The sequence below is a fragment of the Aulostomus chinensis genome, chromosome 19 (assembly GCF_037954235.1).
Source record: "Aulostomus chinensis isolate RoL2024-O1b breed Wild chromosome 19, RoL_Achi_v1.0, whole genome shotgun sequence".
NCBI classification, from domain to species: Eukaryota; Metazoa; Chordata; class Actinopteri; order Syngnathiformes; family Aulostomidae; genus Aulostomus; species Aulostomus chinensis.
In genome coordinates, this window is record NC_141338.1 from 21,572,285 (window position 1) to 21,592,727 (window position 20,443).

A 20,443-nucleotide genomic window follows, 5' to 3' on the forward strand; every position below is an offset into this window, starting at 1 on the left:
GCATTTCATGTCAGAGTCATTCATCTAAAGTCTCCTCACCTGTTGTAAAAACCTGTTTCTGCTCCTCTCAGGTGTGTTGTCAGAAGTCTCACTTCAGGTCATGTAGCATGTCTAACTACCCTACCAGATTTTAATGTATCAGCACCCTGCGTTGTACCACTGTCTATTAGCAGAGGGTGCTGTTGCTTAGCAATATTGTAATATTGCTCTGCTTTGCTCAGAATCAGAGCAGCAGCGTATTTGATGGTGGCGGCCAGTGGCTGGATCAGCACCATGGGGTTCTTCTACTGATGGGTTGAGGATTAAAACATCATTGCCTTCAGTCCATGTGTGCTGAAGTGTCCCTGCAGCAAATATTCTTCCTCTAAACTAAAATCTGTCTCTGACAGTACAGTCAAAATCTCTCCGGGTCAAGTCTGAGAGTCTGAGATGTGTTTTAGGTTTTGTTTGCTGGGTCCATCGTTTATAAAGAAAGAAAGAAATCATGCAAGACCCACTCTGATCATCTGTTATAGTGACCACTAGAGAGCGCCGTGGCTCCACAGTGAGCAACAAACTAGTTCCTGCTGATAGAGCAGTCACTGAGTCCACAGGTCCTCATGTTGTCATTCTATAATGTACATGTGTGAGAGAAGTCATGTACTGACAGACAAAAGACAAACATTTGTGCTTTCCCTGGGCCTGGCAGCAGTCGTGGTTTACTGCCTCGTCCAGGTCGAGCCCTGGGGGTGCTGTGTGAGGGCTGATGGACCCCCTGCTGCAGGACCTGTTGCTAAATTAGAACTCTACTTAGCCACGCTAATATCATGTCTGATCAGTGGGGTGAAGATATCTGACGAGTTGTTAATATGTAGCATGATACTTGTTCTGCCTCAGTGACGCAATGGTAAATATATAAATGACTCTCAGTCTGAAACTGAAGACGCGTTATAATCTTTGGCAGACGTCTATGAAGCGACAGAGGAAACAGAGACGGGTATCACAACAGCTGCTTTGAGTCATCCTGGTTGCAGCAGCTGGATTAAAACATGTTCAGGTTAAATTGTGAACCTACGTATGTCAATCCCAGTGGGATTGTAGGAAGGAAGATAAATTTGAGATGCAGAACATTAAGACCTGCAAATACTCCTACTAGGAATCTCGCTGGTACAGACCTCATTCCTGCACTAATACTGTGTCTGTTTGCTCTTGAGGTGACCAAGTCGAACACCAACCCTGATGACCTCGGAGGACTGGCCAATCAGCTGACCAATGAGTTTGGAAATCTGGCTAACGAGGCCAAATATGCAGCCATCACTGCAGAGAACGATGAGGTAATGGACAGCAGCTACCGGCATGTTCCACATTTCTTTGGTTGCTGCTGCTGATCGTATCTCTCTCCCTTTTTGACCAGATCGGTTCTCACATCAAGAAGCAGGTGGGCGAGCTGGGCTTCAGCTGCACCGGTCTGGTGACAAAAGCTGGAGCTCTGCAGTGCAGCCCCAATGACTCCTTCACCAAGAAAGAGCTGATTGAAAGCGCACGCAAAGTCTCAGAGAAGGTGAGAGATGAGCGGACGACTTAACCCCCGTCACATATCGGTTGATGGCTGTGGATGGAGACATTTCAGAGAGGACAAGAACCAATATGACCTGCGTTTATGTCCGAATGGGTCACAGAACCAACGAGCTGCTCGCACGTGGCTGCACACTGAATATATTAGTTAACCTGCTATAGTGCTTGCAGCTTTTGAACCTCCAGCTCTAGTACTAACTCTAGAACCAGTCCTAGAACCACCTCTTGTACCAGAACTAGCATCAGTTCTGTTACCACAACCTCTTGCACCACCAACTCAAGGAACATTTCTAGCACCAGCTCCAACATCACAAGATCTGGACCCAGCCCTAGTGTTACCTCTAGGACCACCACCTCTTGCACCGTCAGCTCTAGAACCAGTCCGAGAACCACCTCTAGCACCAGTCCTTACACTACCTCTGGCAGTGCCAGACACAGGACCAGTCCTAGCACCAGCTCTGGCACCAGTCCTAGCACCCAGTCTGTCTCACATGATTGACTGATTCATCATTGGTCCTCCAGGTCTCGCATGTGCTGGCCTCACTCCAGGCCGGTAACCGTGGCACCCAGGCCTGCATCACAGCAGCCAGTGCTGTGTCTGGAATCATCGCTGACCTCGACACCACCATCATGTTTGCTACCGCCGGGACTCTGAACAGAGAGAACGCAGAGACCTTCGCTGACCACAGGTACTCCTCACCTCATCTGCTGGAGGCTCACATGACCAGACATTTCAGGGCCATTGAGCCAACAATCCAGCTACTAGATCTTTCAGACACCGTTTGATGACATCACCACAATGTCACATTGACACTAATGTGCTTATTGGTCACATGTTCGTCTGAGGAAAACACTAGATCATTGAAAACATTATAAAGCTAAAGGGTGGTGCAGTGGTTCGCACTGTTGCCTCACAGCAAGGAGGTTCCAGGTTTGCGTCTTGGCTCAGGCACGGAATGTTTCTGTGTGGAGTCTCCATGTTCTCCCTGTGCCTGCGGGGGTTCTCTCTACGTACTCCGGCTTCCTCCCACAGTCCAAAGACAGGTAAATGGGGACTAGGCTAATCGAATACTCTAAATTGATCGTAAGCGTGGTTGTCTGTCTATATGTGTTGGCCCTGTGATGGACTGGTGACCCGGCCAGGTTAAACCCCGCCTCTCACCTGAAAGCCGCTGGGATAGGCTCCAGACCCCCGCGACCCTTTACAGGATAAGTGGAAGAAAATGGATGGATAAAGATAAAACAATGTATAAGTCGTGAATGAAAACTGAAAAGAAATATGTGACATGATTCTGGTAACTAACCACATTTCTAATGTGATATCACCAGAACAAGCATGTACATTTACTATATATTCACTCCTGTTGACCTTTTTTAACAATAACAAATAATCGTTACCACAATACCAGGGCAAAGTGGTAACACTCTTAACACAACTTGTCCCAGCTAACATGAATACACCACCAGGAAGCTACTGAGGTGACGTCACAGAGCTCATTTTGTTGTCGGAGCCTGTGTGATCTCGTCCCTGTGAGATGAAAACAGCCAGCCGGCGATCAGCTGCAAGGAGGGAGATGTGTCAGGAGAATGTTTGGAGTATTTGAGATCGCTGCCAGTTCTCCTAATTTAGAAGGTTCACTTAGCAGATTAAGCCTGTGCTTAATGGACCCAGGAGTCTTTCCAGTTGAGTAATAGAACCCTTTTGCTGTTGTGGAGCTTTTCAAGTAAGCGACAGTCTGAGCTGCTCTGGGATGTGGAGTGTGAGAGATGACCCAGGTGCAGGTGTGACTGATAAACCCTTGAGTTGGAAACATGGGCTGCTGTTGCATTGGGTTGCTTTTCAGAAAACTTTCAGGTAAATTATAAGAGACGTGCACAATCTTTTATTTGCTATACCCAACATACGGGACGTCCCAGCTAGGATGGGACAGTTGGCAGCTGTAGGTGCAGGTGAAGAGAGCAGGAATGCAGGGGTGTCAGTCCCCTGCAGACATATGCACTGCCTCCATTTGTGAAGTGGAGGTTAGGGAGGAGGTCACCTATAGGAGGTCTTCTCGCTGCTTCCACTCCCACGTCTGAGGGACTAAGTATCTGCAGAGCTGAAACTATTGAGCTCAAATAGATTTTAAGTTAGTAGATGTTCTGAAGCATTGAAGACATCTTCCAAAGGAAGCATTCAGCTCCAATATGGATCTGAGCATTTCTGACTTTGACGACCTGTCTGGCAGATGTGATGAATTGGTGCTGCTCCCCATCAGTGTGTATTGTTATGTATGGTACGTTTGTTGTGATCGGGTGGTGCCACTCTCCGGTTGGTTCACCCGAGTGATTCTGTCACCTTCCTGTGTGCAGAGAATGCATCCTGAAGACAGCCAAGGCTCTGGTGGAGGACACCAAGCTGCTGGTGTCTGGTGCTGGAGCCAGTCAGGAGAAACTGGCCCAGGCTGCCCAGTCCTCCGTCACCACCATCACCAAACTGGCCGATGTGGTCAAACTGGGAGCTGCCAGCCTGGGTTCTGAGGACCCAGAGACCCAGGTAAGACGGTCCGGAATGAATGATGTAGATTTACCGCTGTGACATTGAGTAGTCACCTTAACATTTACAAAACATCTATGCTGGATGGAGTCGTTCTATATGTCCATGCAGGACCAGCTAAGAAACTGCTACAATTTCTGGTTCTGAGGGTATAAAACATCCCATCAGCAAATGATTGACTGTCAGACTTGTGGGTCAACCTCTAGGTCAGCCTATAGATTAGAGAGCATCTCTGTCAGTTGAAAAGTGGCCTTCATATGTTTCACACCAGCCTTTACTTGTGGGTGGGAGACGTCAGTGCATGTCCCAGTGAGATGTCATCTGTCAGTCCGACTCAAGCGCGTATGGTGCTGTGTTTCCGCCAGGTGGTCCTGATCAATGCAGTCAAAGATGTGGCCAAAGCTTTGGGCAACCTCATCAGCACCACCAAGGCAGCGGCTGGCAAACCTCACGATGACCCCAGCATGCTGCAGCTGAAGAACTCTGCTAAGGTACATTCCCACTCCTCTACAGCTGCATGCATCCTCACGCTGCCTCAAGTTTGAATGATCCAAGAGCTGGAGACCCTGCACACTATTGTTGTTGTTGTGCAGTGCACTTCTCTCTGAGGATGGTTTATAGTCTAAAACCCTTTTATGGCGGGAATGGAGTAGGAATAGAGTGATGACATGCTGTATCATCTGCTATAGGTGATGGTGACTAACGTGACGTCACTCCTGAAGACGGTGAAGGCAGTGGAGGATGAAGCCACGAAGGGAACTAGAGCTCTGGAGGCCACCATTGAGCACATCAGACAGGAGCTAGCTGTTAGTAACCTGTCTCTAACTGTACGGTAGGACCACGTGTTTAGCCCTGGCCAATTTGAACATCACTTGATTCTCCCATGCAGGTGTTCAGCAGTTCTGATCCACCAGCGAAGACAACCACACCTGAGGAATTCATTCGCATGACTAAAGGAATCACTATGGCGACAGCAAAGGCAGTAGCTGCTGGGAACTCTTGTCGTCAGGAGGACATCATCGCCACGGCTAACCTCAGCAGGAGGGCCATCGCTGACATGCTGCACTCCTGCAAGGTACGTGGCAGACTCGTGCAGTGCAGGGTTTGTGATGTTCAAATTTCATGTTCAGATGTTGATTCGTGTGTGATTCTGCTCCTTCAGCAAGCTGCCTACCACCCAGAAGTCAATAAGGAAGTCAGGATGAGAGCTCTGCGCTTCGGCAACGAATGTGCATCTGGATACCTGGGACTGCTGGAGCATGTGCTGGTGGTGAGACCTGACAGCTCACACACTAGAATACATACTGAGACACAGGTGCTGGAACCTCTGATACACCCGAGTGTTAACTTCTTAATGGTTCAACACTCAAGAAACATAAATATACAAAAACCATAAACTGAACAGTACATAAAGCCGTATCAGTATATTTGTGGAGAAACGAGAGTTACGAATGTAACTACGGTTCTATGAATCCCGAAATTACTGCCAGAGGGCGGTGCTTAAAACACTGAATATTCCCTTTGCGCATGCGCAATCCAAGTATGAATACCAACAACGTCACCTGTGACCCCCGGATGACCCGGGAGAGGCAATATCTTCCGGTGTCATCAGGGGTTCTCTTCTTACAGAGTCTTCTTGTGGCAACGTGAGGATTCTGAGTGACAGGACGCTCTGGCGGTCATTCGGGATTCATAGAACCATAGTTACATTCGTAACTCTCGTTCTATTTCATCCCTGCTGACCACCAGAGGGCGGTGCTTAAAGCACTGAATGACCAATACCAGCAGAGTCACGAGGAATCCCCAGTCCCCATCCCCAGTCGCACTCAGGGGATGGGGAATGATTACATTCACCCTGTGGAACCTTGTGAAAGTGGTAGGTGATGCCCATAAAGCGGCAGCACAGATAGCCTCCAGGGGCACTCCTCTCAGGGCAGCCCAAGAGGTTGAAACCCTCCTGGTGGAATGGCACCTCACCTCAGATGGCGGGGGGTGGTCATTGCCACCACATATGTCTTTATCCTGGAGGCAGAGTGGCCCCCCTCCAAGAGGGACTGTAGAAACTCGAGAATAACGCAGAGAACAGCTTCCACCTGTTTCCATACTGCAACCGGATGGATGGTGCCCTGGCATTCAGGATAGTCTGCCTGATGCGGTCTTTACACCCACCTAGCAGTGGCTCGGGTCCTCTAGTGGCTGACCCACAACCGCAGGCGTTGAGGGTTGGGATGCCAGATTTGCCCTCTCAGATGAGACAGAAAGTCGATCCTGACTGGGAGGCGCCATGGCGTCCCGCAATAGAGCTTGTGAAGCAGAGGAAACCACATCTGTGCTGGCCAGAAGGGGGCCGCCAGCAGTATCCTGTGACCCTCCTGAAGTACCCTTTGAAGTACTGACCGAATCAGAGGGAGTGGTGGAAAAGCATACAGCAGATCCTCTAGCCAAGGGTGCACCAGCACATCCAGACCCAGAGGGCTGGTTGACTCTGTGAGAGAGAACCAGAGGGAACAATGGGTAGACTCTTCTGAGGCAAAAAGATCGACTCCTGCCCTGTCGAAGAGGTCCCAGATTGTGTGCACCACCTCTGAGTGGAGACGCCACTCCTCCGGTGGTGGTTTCTGGCGGGAGAGGAGGTCTGCAAGCTGATTCTGCTCTCCTGGTACGTACATTGCCCACAGGCTAGTCAGATTGGGGGCCACCCATGTCAGGAGGCCCTGGGACATCTGCAGCAGCCGTGCTGACTTGGTGCCTCCCTGATGGTTGATATGGTAGACAGCTGAGGTGTTGTCTGACCGTACAAGTACATGCTTCCCTCTGAGGTGTGGCAGGAAGTGCCTGAGGGCTTAATGCACTACTCGCATCTCGAGCCAATTGATGTGTTCTTAGCGGTCTTGCACAGACCACCTTCCCTGCGTTGTCCTGCTCTGCCACACTGCACCCCAACCCATGGGGCAGGTATCTGTTGTGACAACCTCTTTCCGGGACGGGATGGAGCCCATAAGGATGCCCCTGGAGAGATAGACCCTGTCCCGCCACTGAGCCAGGGAGAGAAGATAGTGCCGTGACACCCTGAGGTTCAAGTGTCTGTGCCACTTGGCATCGAAGTGGAAGTTGTTTAGCCACCTCTGTAAAGGGCGCAGCGACAGCAAGCCCAAGGGAACAACAGCAGAGACCGACATGAGCTTTCCCATGAGATGTAGAAAGGTGACGTAGGGCAGTAACCTGCCCCTGTGGAAGAGGGTGAGAAGCTGTAGGATATCATCCACGCGATGAGGGGAAGGGCAGGCCTTCATAGCTCTTGTGTCCAGTGTCACACCGATGAAGGTTATGGTCTGAGAGGGCTCCAGGCAGCTTTTCTCCATGTTGACCTTGAGGCCTAATTTGGCCACATGAGAAAGCAGGTGGGCTGTGTCCTGGGCCACCAGAGCACGAGATGGCGCACAGATCAGCCAGTCGTCCAGGTATGCTAATATTTTCATGCCCTGAGCCTGCAAAGTTGCGAGGGCTGCCGTAACACACCTGATGAACACCCTCGGCGAGAGGGAGAGCCCGAATGGAAGCACCCTGAACTGCCAGTGGCAACCTCGGTAGGCAAAGCGCAGAAACTGCCTGTGGTAAATGCAAAACGCAACACGTCTGTGATTCTACATTGAGGTCAAGGGCACTTGACAGCCACCCGCCTCAATCAGATGATCATGACCGAGACCCATCGGACAGAGGTCATGGCCATCAACGGCCTGCAGAGGAGCCCCACAGTCAACACAGCAAACAAACCAAAAACAGACAGCTGTCGCAGCCCTTGGAGGGTGAACTTCGCTGCTCTGACTAACACAGTCACAGAGCGTCCAGCGACGGTGCAGAGGAGAAATGTAGACCAAAGAAATCAGGGTCTTAAAGTTTAGACGAGCGGTTAGCCGATGCTACATGATACATACAGACAGCGCAAGAAGAAAAAAGGAACAGAACCTCTGATGACACCGAAAGATATTGCCGTTGTTGGTATTCATGCTCAGATTGCGCATGCGAGAAGGGAATATTCAGTGCTTCAAGCACTGCCCTCTGGTGGTCAGCAGGGATGAAATAGAAAAATAGATAATAACTGTAGGAGACAAATCAGCTGTCAAATGACTCTTCATCCTCTAAGGAAAGGCCAGATGTCTATCTCAGTGAGTTATGTTTCATAAACAGACCAGGTCTAGACCCTGGATCCAGAAGAGGGTCCAGATGAGACTGTGATTTTCTTGAACTTGTGTATTTTATAGTAAATGACTTGTTTGATGAAGGCACAATAATGAAAATCCTTCAGAAATACTTCCTGCATTCAGACTGGAATAAGCGCTCCCTGCTTGACTTGAGCACTTGGTGATTTTCTGTCTCTGCAATCATTTCATAACTCACTAAAATGATGGAACGAGTGGTTTAGAAAATAGAAATTCTTGAAATTATTTTGTCTTTCTATGAAATAACTAAAACAAATGAACATACATCCTGTAGTAAACATCAGTCTCTGCAGAGTTGCAACACATCTGGAAACCAAGAGTACTTCACTTCAAGCTAAAGAGTCCCCCAAGGGGTTCAGTACTATCACAGAGTACCAGTGCAGGGGCTGATGTGGGCCACCTGGCTCAAAGGCACATCAGTAGTGTTGTTGTTAAAAGGGAGCATCCCAGATGGAGGGGATGAAGATGTTATTTCCTTTAGTTGTATTTGTCCCAGGGGAGCCGTGAAGAGCTGAGACCAGCTGTCATGTGTTTGATCAGCTCTTCTCTTCTCTTTCTTCTGTCTCCATTCCCTTAAACTTGTGGCTCACTGATATCGGTGCAAGCCGGTGAGTATGCCGCATGACTAACCTGCACCAGTGTGGCCTTGCATTGGTGGAACGCTTCAGCAGCATGTGAGCAGATCTCAGACCAGAGCTGTGGGTGGAGGTGACCTGCAGGAGTCTCCACAGTCTCTTTAGACTGATGATGGTACACTCTCAGCTGGGGGTTCCATTGTGGATGCCGATCTACACCGCTCACCTGGTCTGGTGTGGTTTTTGAGTGACTTTTAGTCTAGTTTTACAGGAAGCAGTATTCTGTGCGCGCACATGTGTGTGTGTGTGTGTGAGAGAGAGAGACTTTCTGGGCCTAAGATCAGCCCATTGGTCAGAGAACATGTGCTCTTCAATCGTAGATTCACTGCAAACATGAAAAGGACCACCAGAAAGAACGTGTTCTGAGGTTACAGATGTGATGAAGGGTAAAGGATTAAAGAGTGGTTGCTATGGCAGCTGAATCTCACACATTTTCTAGACATGATCTGAGCTCGTGCTCCTGCTTGTCTCTGGTGTTTGACCTCTGACGGAAACCCAGTACGACCACTGATCTGCTCGCCCTGTTGCTTAGTAACATGGATTGTTTGTTGTTGATGTGTTGCCGTCTTCATGGCACAGTGAAGCGACTCACCTTTAATCCTTATGATGTCACAGATGAACTAACTAGGTTGGATGCATAAAGTTGTTTGTACTTGTATAACACACATCTTGCTGGAGGGGTTTACTGTGTTTTTCATCTTCGCGGGTTTGTGCGTGCGTGTGTGTGTGTGTGTCTGGATTGATATGTGATGTATGTAGTATGTGGGTCTGTGTTGGCGTGATGTGGTGGGTTGGCTCGGTGTATACGTTCCTGTGCTGTTAGGTCCTCGCCTCTTTCCCCTCATGACAACACATCTGAATAAAGTTGAGCTGGCCTGAGCCTTGTTAATGCCCCGCACCTGTCACTCGCCGCTCCAGCCCACTGCTGCATGTCTCCCAGGACAGTTTGAGGACAGGGACTCAAACCAATGGACACACTCAGGCTGCAGATCGAGCCTCCCTGACATGGACTTAATGGAGCAAGGAGAGGCTTTCCTTCCCTCTGTTCTAATCTGACCTGACAGTCTGATCAGGGATGGGGGCGTGTTAATCTGTGGCCCCAGAATCAGCTCAGTCTCCATGAGTACGGGTGTATGAGGAAGTAATGCTCCCCGACAGATGGAACACCCTCCTTACCACATGAACATAATTGAACTAATGGAGAAGCATATGATGATGTCGCCACATGACCAGTCAGCTCACTTTCTCCCAGCAGGCAAACTGGGATTATAAATATTAACTTGGATTAATCTTGATCAAGCACCATTTCATTTCATAACATCATATATGCTTATTAAACTTTCATCACAGGGGTTTCTTTTAACAGTTATTTTAAACTTTAACTATGATTCACCTTGAGAAAAACACCAGCAGTAAATCAATGTGATGACACTGACGGAACCTGATGAGCTGATGTCAGTGCTGTAGCGTGTTATCAGTGTGTGATCGTGGAAATGGATCCAATTATAAAGATCTAGACTGAAGCCAGGTGGAGGGCCACCTGCTGGGTCATATCCACCCATCTATCTACTGGATCTATCTATCACTAATGGTTGGTCAATTTGATCCTTTAATCTCCACACGATCCCAGTGACATGACCGTGTCACTCACTGCTTTGGTGTTTTAACCCATTTGGATTCTAAAACACCAAGAAAAAAATTGCCCTCTGAAATAACCTGCCTGAGGCCAGAGGGTTTTTGTCACCGTCTCCTCACTCGCTGAACCCTTATTTCTCAGTGTGAAGCGAACAGAAACATGAACGAGGAGCTGAGACCTTCAGCATCAGTGTAAACAACCTCCTCTTGTCACTCCTACCCCGATGGAGCTGCTCGTGGCGGCAGGTCGAATCGTGGTTGATCTGAGCTGCCTCCAGGTGTGAATGTGTAACCTCGAATAATAAAGGTTCAAAGATGTGGATGACGTGCCCTCTGGTCTTAAAGGGGAAGCATGTAAATGATTTTTCAGGTGTTAAAGGTAGAGGAACCCTCAGCTCTCAAGAGTTAGTGACGTACTTTCTTCTCTCTCAGATTATCCAGAAGCCTTCTCATGATATGAAGCAGCAGTTGGCAAGCTACTCCAAGCGGGTGGCGGGGTCGGTCACCGAGCTCATCCAGGCTGCTGAGGCCATGAAAGGTAAAGTAACTTCCTTGCCCCACCTGATGAAGCTCCGGTCTGGGAGGTGGGGCTTTGTCCTTGTTCACATCTCATGTGTGTCTAAATGGTTCTGATCCAGCTGCAGAGTGGGGGGCACACACATGACCCGTCATCACATGTGTGTGCCCACTAGGGCACTCTGAGACTGAACATGATACCTATGTGAAGCCCTCCAGACGCGCTTTTGTTTTTGCCTAAATTCCAAATAGGCATATTTTGTCATCCAAAAGTGACAGATGATGAAATACAGAACTGGAATATCTTGTTGTTGTTAAAATGTTCTAATTCAATGAAACAAATTAATCAGTAAAGTTAATAGTTTGTAGATCAGCAGCACTACCACCGTCCATGCAGGGAACCTCTCAATTTTACAGATTCTATCTGCACTTTTCAAGCTCAGTGTTCACAATCATTCATTTTATTTTCTGTGTGGTTTTAACGAATGATGTCAGCGGTTGACACAACGCTGCCAGGAGCACAGAGGGCTGAATTGAGAGGCTGCTGTAGGTGAGCCTCAGACATGCAAGCGAGGAGAATACACTGAACACTTCCTACTGGCCGGCAGTCACCTGACCCAGGAGGGAGGGCTGGAGGGGCTGGAGGGGCTCTGATGGATGTGCAGGACGGACGCTCACCACCAGATTCTGGGATCTGAATCAGTCCAGTCTTCAGACCCTCAGCCTGTCAGCCTCAGACCAGGTGGAGATGAAGCACTGTGTCCATGTCATGGCCACCGTCACGACTCAAGACAAGATGTTGTGTCCTCCGCTTGTTCATCCCTCCATCTCTGTCCCTCTATCACCCATCCATCCGTGCATCCATCCCATTCTTTTTCCACCATATCACAGAAACGTCTCGAAGGAATTTCCACAAATTTGGAACAAATGTCTGAACTGAAAAGTATTTGTAGTATCAGTAGTTCTAGTTGACAGTGTATTGGTGTACTACTATACAACAATGGACTTAGGCTCAGTTTAGGGGAGGGATTGATTCTAGGCCTTCCGCTGTGATGGTTCAGGGAAGAGAATCCCTTACGTGTGTGTGTGTGTGTGTGTTTGTAGGCACTGAGTGGGTGGATCCTGAGGACCCCACTGTCATCGCTGAGAATGAACTGCTGGGAGCAGCAGCAGCCATCGAAGCAGCTGCCAAGAAATTGGAGCAGCTGAGACCCCGGACCAAACCCAAGGTTTGTGTGTGTGTGTGTGTGTGTGTGTGTGTGTGTGTGTGTGTTAACCCTGCACGGGGACACATATTGGTCTCCTGGCCTGCTGGCCCTCCCACCCTGAACCGTGTCTGTCCTCCTCACTTCAAACTGTTGCCGTTGTGACCCTTGACCCCAGCTTTCCCTCTCTCTTTAACGATGGAGGCCTGTTGGTGTGAATACCCCCCCCCCCACACACACACACACACACACACACACCTTCCTCAGCAGATGTGTTTATTGACTGTTGTCTCTTGTTCTCAGGAGGCAGATGAGAGTCTGAACTTCGAGGAGCAGATTCTGGAGGCAGCCAAGTCCATTGCGGCGGCCACCAGCGCGCTGGTCAAGGCTGCGTCAGCCGCTCAGAGGGAGCTGGTGGCTCAGGGGAAGGTATGTCTGAGCCCCCCACAGCAGACCGTCCACTCATCCGTAAAGTCCCCACTACTTAGATACTGCGCTAGTACTCTACTAGTACAAAATTCTGCAGGCCACTCACAGGTCACTGAGAGGCTGTCTCTTATACACTTTGGTTGAAGTATCGATGTGTGCAAGTACTTTTCCAAGTGGTTGGAGCTACTGAAAACAACCAGGACACACCTGATAACACTACACTCTGTAGACTGAGGTCCCGTTACCGATTCCTTTGCTGATTGTGTTGATCTGTTTGTGGTGCTCACCTCCGACAGAGAACCCACCAACAGCTCCAGAGGTAAAAGCAAACTCTGATTACTGGAATGTTTTGTTTCTTTGCATCAAATGAGGTTGTTGATCCCCGAGTGGTGGGAAACTCTTTGGGGGAAAAAACAAAAACAATCTCACACCTTCTAACTGGCTGCCAGTCGCTTGACTCATCATAATGTTAAATATTTGAATCCTAGAAATCCCAGTGAAGGAGGTCTAGTCCAGCCAGTGAGCATGACACCAGCCTGTGCTGACCTTTGTCTTGCTGGGCTGTTCACCAATGAAACCATGCAAAAATTCACTGTACTGATTTTGGCTTCACTGACAGATCTGAGAGGAGAAATCATCCTCTGACCAGATCACATGGGATTTACAGTGGGGCAAAAAAGTATTTAGTCAGCCATCAATTGCCCAAGTTCTCCCACTTAAAAAGATGAGAGAGGCCTGTAATTTTCATCATAGGTACACTTCAACTATGAGAGACAGCTTCTCCATTTATAGTCCCGCTCAGGTCTATGTGATGTCATGACGAGTTAACATCATTACTCATCAACTTTGGAATTTAACTTCCTTGTTGCTGTTCAACAACTTGAAAACAAAAAAAGTTCCAACAGTAACTCTGCCTGCTCTCATCCAGGTGGGGCTCTGTAATCTCAGCACTCAGCATGACTGAGTCTACCTGCTGTGGAGATACGACTTCCTACCCTTATATATTTCTTCATGATTCCATCCCATCAACGTTCCTTTTCTTGATTCTTTCCCTCCCAGCAACCGACACAAAATCTGTCACCTTCATCCTCTTGTATTTGTTTCGTCTCCATCGGTGCACTTGTGTTTCCAGGTGGGGGCGATACCAGCCAACGCCGTGGATGACGGTCAGTGGTCTCAGGGGCTGATTTCTGCTGTAAGTCTCCTTCATCTTGTTTTGTTTGATAAAGAATCAGAAGTTCTGAGGAGTAAATCATCACTCGGTCTACGCTGCCACCTCCTCAGGCTCGAATGGTTGCTGCAGCAACCAACAATCTGTGTGAAGCAGCCAACTCTGCAGTCCAGGGGCACGCCAGCGAGGAGAAGCTCATCTCATCAGCCAAGCAGGTTGCAGCGTCCACCGCGCAGCTGCTGGTGGCCTGCAAGGTCAAGGCCGACCAGGACTCCCAGACCATGAAGAGGCTGCAGGTCAGTACTCTGCTGCTCCTCCTGCACCTCCTGCCACTCAGGAAAGGGTCATGTGGCCTCAGGTGTCTCCTGCAGGTTGACACTCCTGTCAGCGTGAGAGCGTAGACTAATTAGCATGGTTAGCATACCCGCACCGTGCTTATTAGGTGGTGGGTTTAGCTGTGTTTTGAGAAGATGCGATGATGTCCACTCGAATGGGTGTCATGAGTCAGATCATGACAATGATTGTCAGGTTGGGTAAACCGATGGAATGGCGTTCATCAGCTATCTAGAAATGCTTCTCCAGAACCAGAGTTGAAAGAATCTCAGAGCGTCGACAGTTCCTCTCCTCTAAACAACTGCAGACTCTGTAAACAACAGCAGCAGCAGGAAGGATTTGGCAACACTGGAGGAGAATCTATTCATAGTCAGCTGGAGTGTTTGGGGTTCCAGGTGAGCTGCCTGATCTGTACAGCTGCTACATCAGGATTAGAGGGCTCTATATTTAGTGCAGGTACGAGGGGCCTTTCACTGGTTTCAAAGGGCCCTGCAGAGATCCAGTGTAAAGGATTAGATAGTCCAACTGTGAGAAACAGAAACGTTAGATGTTCTGACTTCCGCTACTAGTTCCTACCTTTCCCACAGTGCAATCAGTAGAATATTGGTCTTGGACACTCAGCCTGCTAAATCCCTACGTCAATCAAAGACCACTCCCCCTCCTCGTCCTGCTCCACCTCCTTTAGGAGGTCTGATTTCTGCTTCAGTTGATATTTTTTCTCTGTAAAGTTTTTCTTTAATTATCCACAGTCAGTAGAAACCCACTGGCCCAACTAGCCTGTGATACTTACACATTTAGTTAATTGTGGGGGGTGGCATGGCTCAGAGGCAGAGTGGCTGTCTAGCAACCAAAGGGTTGCTGGTTCAATCCCCACTTCCTCCGGTGACACATGGTCACACAGTATCGCCCAATGTCAGCTGGGATAGGCTCCACACCACCCCCCACCCCCGTGACCCTTAACAGATTAGGGGTATGGAAAAAGGATGAATGGAGTTATTAAAACTTGAGCTCATTTCATGATGTTTTGTCTGTCAGTGCCTAAAAAAACATCCCTGCATTAGTTGTTGATGTTCGTCACAACGTTTCTTTGGCGTCTTTCTTTAGCTCTTTGTCAGACCAGGTCCGGGTCAACATTTAGCAAAGTCCCAGGTCAGGTATCCACTGTGCTCCACCCACACAGATGCAGATGCTGATATCAGGTCTGTGAATGGTCGGTACTGGTCTCCGATGTTTGGGCCGGCCTTCTCGCTTCTCATGACGAGTAGACGGAGATTCACCTGTAAACTGAGCGACGTACATCTTTAAAAAGACGTTGTTCTGATTGTTCTTCCTGTTGACTACACTGATTGACTTCTGGCAGCGATGCCACACAGGAGGGTTGGTATGACCTTTACGTGTAACTGATGCGTTGCGTCCCAATACATCGCAGAAAACACCAGTATCTCCTGACACCCATCACCCTCAAACACTCTCTTTAAGGCCGTGTGTACGCTAGCGGCGAGCACATCAGCCCGCCCACGCCATCTCATATTCTCTGATCCAATCAGCAGCGGCTTATCTCCTCCTCTTCTGGGCTTGCAGCTGCCGCTGCAGTAATTCCCATACATTTCTGTCTGCAGGAGCTCTGGAAACAATCCACAGTCCAGGAAACACTAGCTGCCATCTATGATTACACCAGCAGCATTTGTGGGCTCGCTTGCTGCTGCCATGCTGCTTTTTAAAGCTCTAATTATTCCCACTGTTAGCTGGCTAACGCACACAGGCTAGCTGAACCAGGCCTGGAAGGCTTTTAGGTTCTTCTCAGGGTTTCATGACACGTTCTCCTGTGAGCCTCATACACCCCCCCCCCCCCCCAAACCATCCGGGATTGAGGAGGGCCCCATCAGGTGGGCGTGTGTGTCGGAGCCTTGTGTCGTTGAGGGACATGCGTCGCAGCTCTGACAGCAGTGACATTATCCAAATTGCCACAGCACAGTGCTGATGGTGGCACTACTTTGTTCTGAGCTCCACAGCTGCCCCCCTACCTGTCAGGGCAGGGACTCTGCTGTTTCTGAAGCCATATAAGCTTGGAAAAGCTGGGGAAGTTTTGGGGAAATAAACATAGCCAGGAAGTTGTTGAAAAGTTCTGGAAATTTACTTCAGAATTGTGATAATTAGTCTGGTTCTTCCGGTTAAATACAGCAGGGTGCCCCCCCCCCCCCACTTGACCGTTTCTTGTCTGACTGTTAATGTCTGTGTCTGTGTGTGTTTGTGTGTCTGTGTGTGTGCAGCTGTTGCAGGGAGCGTCAGTGTTGTGTGTGTCGGGGCTACATAAACTAACAGTAACATTCCAACCAAAGATAAGTTAGCTGAGCGGTCACTCGTGTGTGTGTGTGTGTGTGTGTGTGTGTGTGTGTGTGTGTGTGTGTTTGTCAGTGTCTGGTTTCGTCCCACAGAGCCACAAAAGGAGAAAAGTTCTCCTTGTAGGAGCTGAGCTGTCCAAAGAGACAAATGTTTACCTTCCAGTGCTCATGGCCTTTTACAGCAATCCTCGGTGCTGCTGCTCGCCTGGTGCAGCTGCGTTGGTGCAGATTCTCATTCCCTTTCCAGGAGATGCTGCTGTCCACCAGCAGCTCCGTTGATGTTTCACATTCCCTCCCAGTCTCAGTCACACTGCAGCTCCAGAGAGATGATCATTCCTCTCTGCTATTGTCTTTTCACTGTGACATGCAGGAAGCATGTCTAAACACACGATGGTTTTGTGATCTTGAGGCTTGAGGTGCTCTGATGTTCTACACTGGAATGAGTGGTTCTAACTCCTGACTCTGTGTGTGTGTGTGTGTGTGTGTGTGTGTGTGTGTGTGTGTGTGTGTGTGTGTTGCAGGCTGCTGGGAATGCAGTGAAGAGAGCATCTGATAACCTGGTGAAAGCAGCCCAGAAAGCAGCCTTCGACGCTCAGGACGACCAAGCGGTGGTGGTCAAGAGTAAGATGGTGGGAGGCATCGCTCAGGTAAGTCCCCCCCCAAAACAAAACAAAAAAAACACAGCCACAGGACAAATGCTGCTTTTTTCAGCATTAGCGAGGGAAATGTTGGTGTACTCTAACCCAGTCAGGACGTCGACTTTACTCGGACAGATCAGAAGGGACACGTTAACTTTACTGTGTGCTGAATTGCTGCTCCCCACTGCTCTGTCTGCTGTTGAAACACTCGATGAAAAGACACATGACAGGAATCTTGGTGGTCCAGAGCAGAAGTTAATGAAGACTGAGATGTTGGTTCTCCTGAGACAAAGCCTGGAAATGCTGATAGTACTGTGATTGTTATCTGGGGTCATCCATTTAACCTGGGTGGTTCTCTGCTACCGCCATGACCTCACTGTCCAGTGTGCGTGTGTCTGGAAGTAAAAATGTTCAAAATTGTTCTTACTTTTTTCTGAAAAGACATACAGGGAATCATTGCTTTATAAAAGAGATTCTGTGACTGGACAGGAAGATTTGTTCTCTGGACAGTCCGGTCTTTTCTCATACGGTTCCAAATCTCTGGTCTCACTGTTCCATAGAAGAGTTTCTGACCACAGCGTAGACCTGCTGCTTCCTGTTGACACAGCGACACACAGGCCCAGTGTTTGTCAACAGTCATGGGAGCTACGTCTCTTGAACTGGGAGGTGCTGGTTGTTATAATCAAACCTGATGAGTGAAGTCTGAGCTGCTCTCTCTGTTAACAACAAAACCCAAATCATCCATGTGTGCCGCCACCATGCCCCTCGATGTCTGAGCGCCAACCGTGGCCAGTCATCCTGGTGATGTCATCCTTGCTGCACTCACAACAACCCGGAAGAGTGACGGGTCAAAGATGAGGCTGAGTGTTCTTGCTGGTTGTTCACATCAGTAAACATCCAACAGTATAGGGTTTATTAATATGACACCGTTATAAGAATACTCCGCCTCCACATGCTTTCTATTGTCAGAAGTCACATGACTGGTGTGTTGTGTTTCAGATCATTGCCGCTCAGGAGGAGATGCTGCGGAAAGAGAGAGAGCTGGATGAAGCCAGGAAGAAGCTGGCCATGATCCGGCAGCAGCAGTACAAGTTCCTCCCCACCGAGCTGCGGGAGGATGGCCAGGAACAGTGACATCAGTGGGGCTCAGGACCCGCCTCCCCACCCCCCTCCCCCCCTTCCACGCAGCCAGTGGAGGCCTTGTGCTAACATTAGACTCTAAATCCACACTGGTGATCATCACAAATCTGTTTCTGTATTTAAATCACGTCACACGTGCTCCAACGCCAGTGAGGTTAACGTTAGCGTGTCTGTGCTTTGATTCTATATGATTATATTCTTCTCTTCATATCTGCCTCTTCTCTTGTTCTCGCATGTCTTTGTTGAGTCTGCCATCGTAACCAGATGTGTAACGTCCGAGAGCTTTATGCAACATTTCTATGCAGGGGTGTGTGTGTTTGTGTGTGTGTGAGTGTGTATGAACATATGTGGAGAGATGCAGCACGTACGTGTTTATTGTGGTCACGTGATGTTGTCATAATATCTGAGATGAGGACAATGAAATCAAATGTTTTTAACTTTGCAAAGGAACAAATCAGATTGGGGATACCTTATTTTTATAAAGATTGAGCTATGAAACGTATCCAAGTGTATCTGACGTGCATGTTTGACTCTGGTGACCTGGACGAACGCAGCGATGTATTCAGCTCTGGAGTAGATCAGGACCCTCGTGAAGCCATATATTTAACGTCCAGACAGCTGAAAGCCTCTCGACTGTGTGGGTGCTCCGTGTTTGTCGACTCGCTCCACTAACGTGTTTCTGCGCTGAGTCCGGACGTGGTGTCTTGGCTGCGTCTGCCTGTTGGAGATCACTTCACTCCTCTTCATAAAGCCTCACTTTAGCTCACTATTGTATCAGAACATATACATGAACTAGCTGATACCAGCCATTTATCCTCCAAGTGCACTTCCTTCGTTACTCGTCTCATTAATTTATCGGAGCGTCATTTAAATCCACCGTTACAAAATAAGTGTCTTTTATTTTCTTTGGCATATTATTTTATAGAGTCAAGATGGCGCCACTGGAGCTCGACCAATAGAACGATGACCTTGTTCTCTTTCCTCTGGCCTCGCAGGTGTGAAGCAGTAGCTAATGAGGCTGCTCTTTGAGAGATTTCTATTCAATAAAGCCAGTAGCCATTGAACTGTGTCATTCATTTCTACATTGATTCCAAAGTATGTCTCCTCTGCTTCCTCCATGTACTCCTGGGATGTAAAGTACATGTACTGTATGTGAGTACAGTATTGCTCTTACTACATTTATTTGAAAACTTTAGTCACAAGTTTAAAATACAAAGAGGGCATGTTATTAGGATTTTTACTCATGGAGTATTTTTACTCTGTTTTTAGTGAGTAACATTACTGCAGAGGTAGGAATGCACAATCATCACAGCAGGGAACCTCAAGTAGGGACGCACGATACCGGATCCACTGCTGATATTTACGGATGTCGATACCTGCATAAAACCAAGTTTTTATTCATGTGAAAATTTTTGTACACACCGAAAAACATGTAAACATTGAATTTGAAAAGATTGTTTTTCTTGAATTCCAAAAACATTTGCACAAGCCCATAAATCAGATAGTTAAAGTTTAATCATCAGAGAAGAAGAATCCTCAGCAAAACTGGGCACTAAAACGACCTGCATCCCTAATCTTGGTAGGAGAATCATGTTCATGAGGGACTTTATGAGAACTTTAGCCCCAGCAGGGCCTTTGGGTCCTATGAGGGATCAAGGGTCTTGTTGGCATGTCACAGCAGGGGTGGGCAATGTAGATAAACGTATCACCACGTATCGTATCAAGGGACCTCGAAAACGGTGAGATATGTGATCTTTGGCCTGCAGAGAAGTGGATGTCCTGGCCCGTGGGTCCTGGCAGCCTGCTGTACTAGGACCTACTGATGTCGAGGATCTGGTCTGATATAACAGGGTCCTCGCTGATCCAGGAAGTTGATTCATCGGTCACCTGTGGAGCTCAATACACCGTCAGAATCTCCAGTGAATGTTTAGAAGGGCGAGATGCACCTGGACAGAAAAACTGATTTTCAAATGCGGATCATTCTGATCCAGATTAAACACCATGCAAGTGTGGACAGAAGATTGACGTCATGCGCCGACAGCCTAAATAAGGGCATGGTCCCGTGCGGCTCCGCAGAGAAAAGTGTGGA

At 48.4% G+C, this 20,443-nt stretch overlaps 1 protein-coding gene across 4 annotated transcripts in view; it reads left to right on the forward strand.

Moving 5' to 3' along the window:
• The window catches only part of tln1 (talin 1), a 59,333-nt gene extending 39,913 nt beyond the window's left edge, over positions 1-19,420 (forward strand). For all 4 annotated transcript variants that reach the window (XM_086188535.1, XM_086188533.1, XM_086188536.1 and 1 more), the window contains 15 exons: positions 1,194-1,313; positions 1,394-1,540; positions 2,077-2,243; positions 3,907-4,090; positions 4,456-4,581; positions 4,780-4,896; positions 4,980-5,165; positions 5,253-5,360; positions 11,013-11,118; positions 12,201-12,325; positions 12,605-12,730; positions 13,863-13,925; positions 14,015-14,197; positions 17,098-17,223; positions 18,214-19,420. In XM_086188535.1, coding sequence (XP_086044661.1) covers positions 1,194-1,313; positions 1,394-1,540; positions 2,077-2,243; positions 3,907-4,090; positions 4,456-4,581; positions 4,780-4,896; positions 4,980-5,165; positions 5,253-5,360; positions 11,013-11,118; positions 12,201-12,325; positions 12,605-12,730; positions 13,863-13,925; positions 14,015-14,197; positions 17,098-17,223; positions 18,214-18,348 — 2,019 coding nt within the window. In that variant the 3' untranslated portion in view covers positions 18,349-19,420. The remainder of the gene's footprint in view (positions 1-1,193; positions 1,314-1,393; positions 1,541-2,076; positions 2,244-3,906; positions 4,091-4,455; positions 4,582-4,779; positions 4,897-4,979; positions 5,166-5,252; positions 5,361-11,012; positions 11,119-12,200; positions 12,326-12,604; positions 12,731-13,862; positions 13,926-14,014; positions 14,198-17,097; positions 17,224-18,213) is intronic.
• Positions 19,421-20,443: the final 1,023 nt, after the last annotated feature.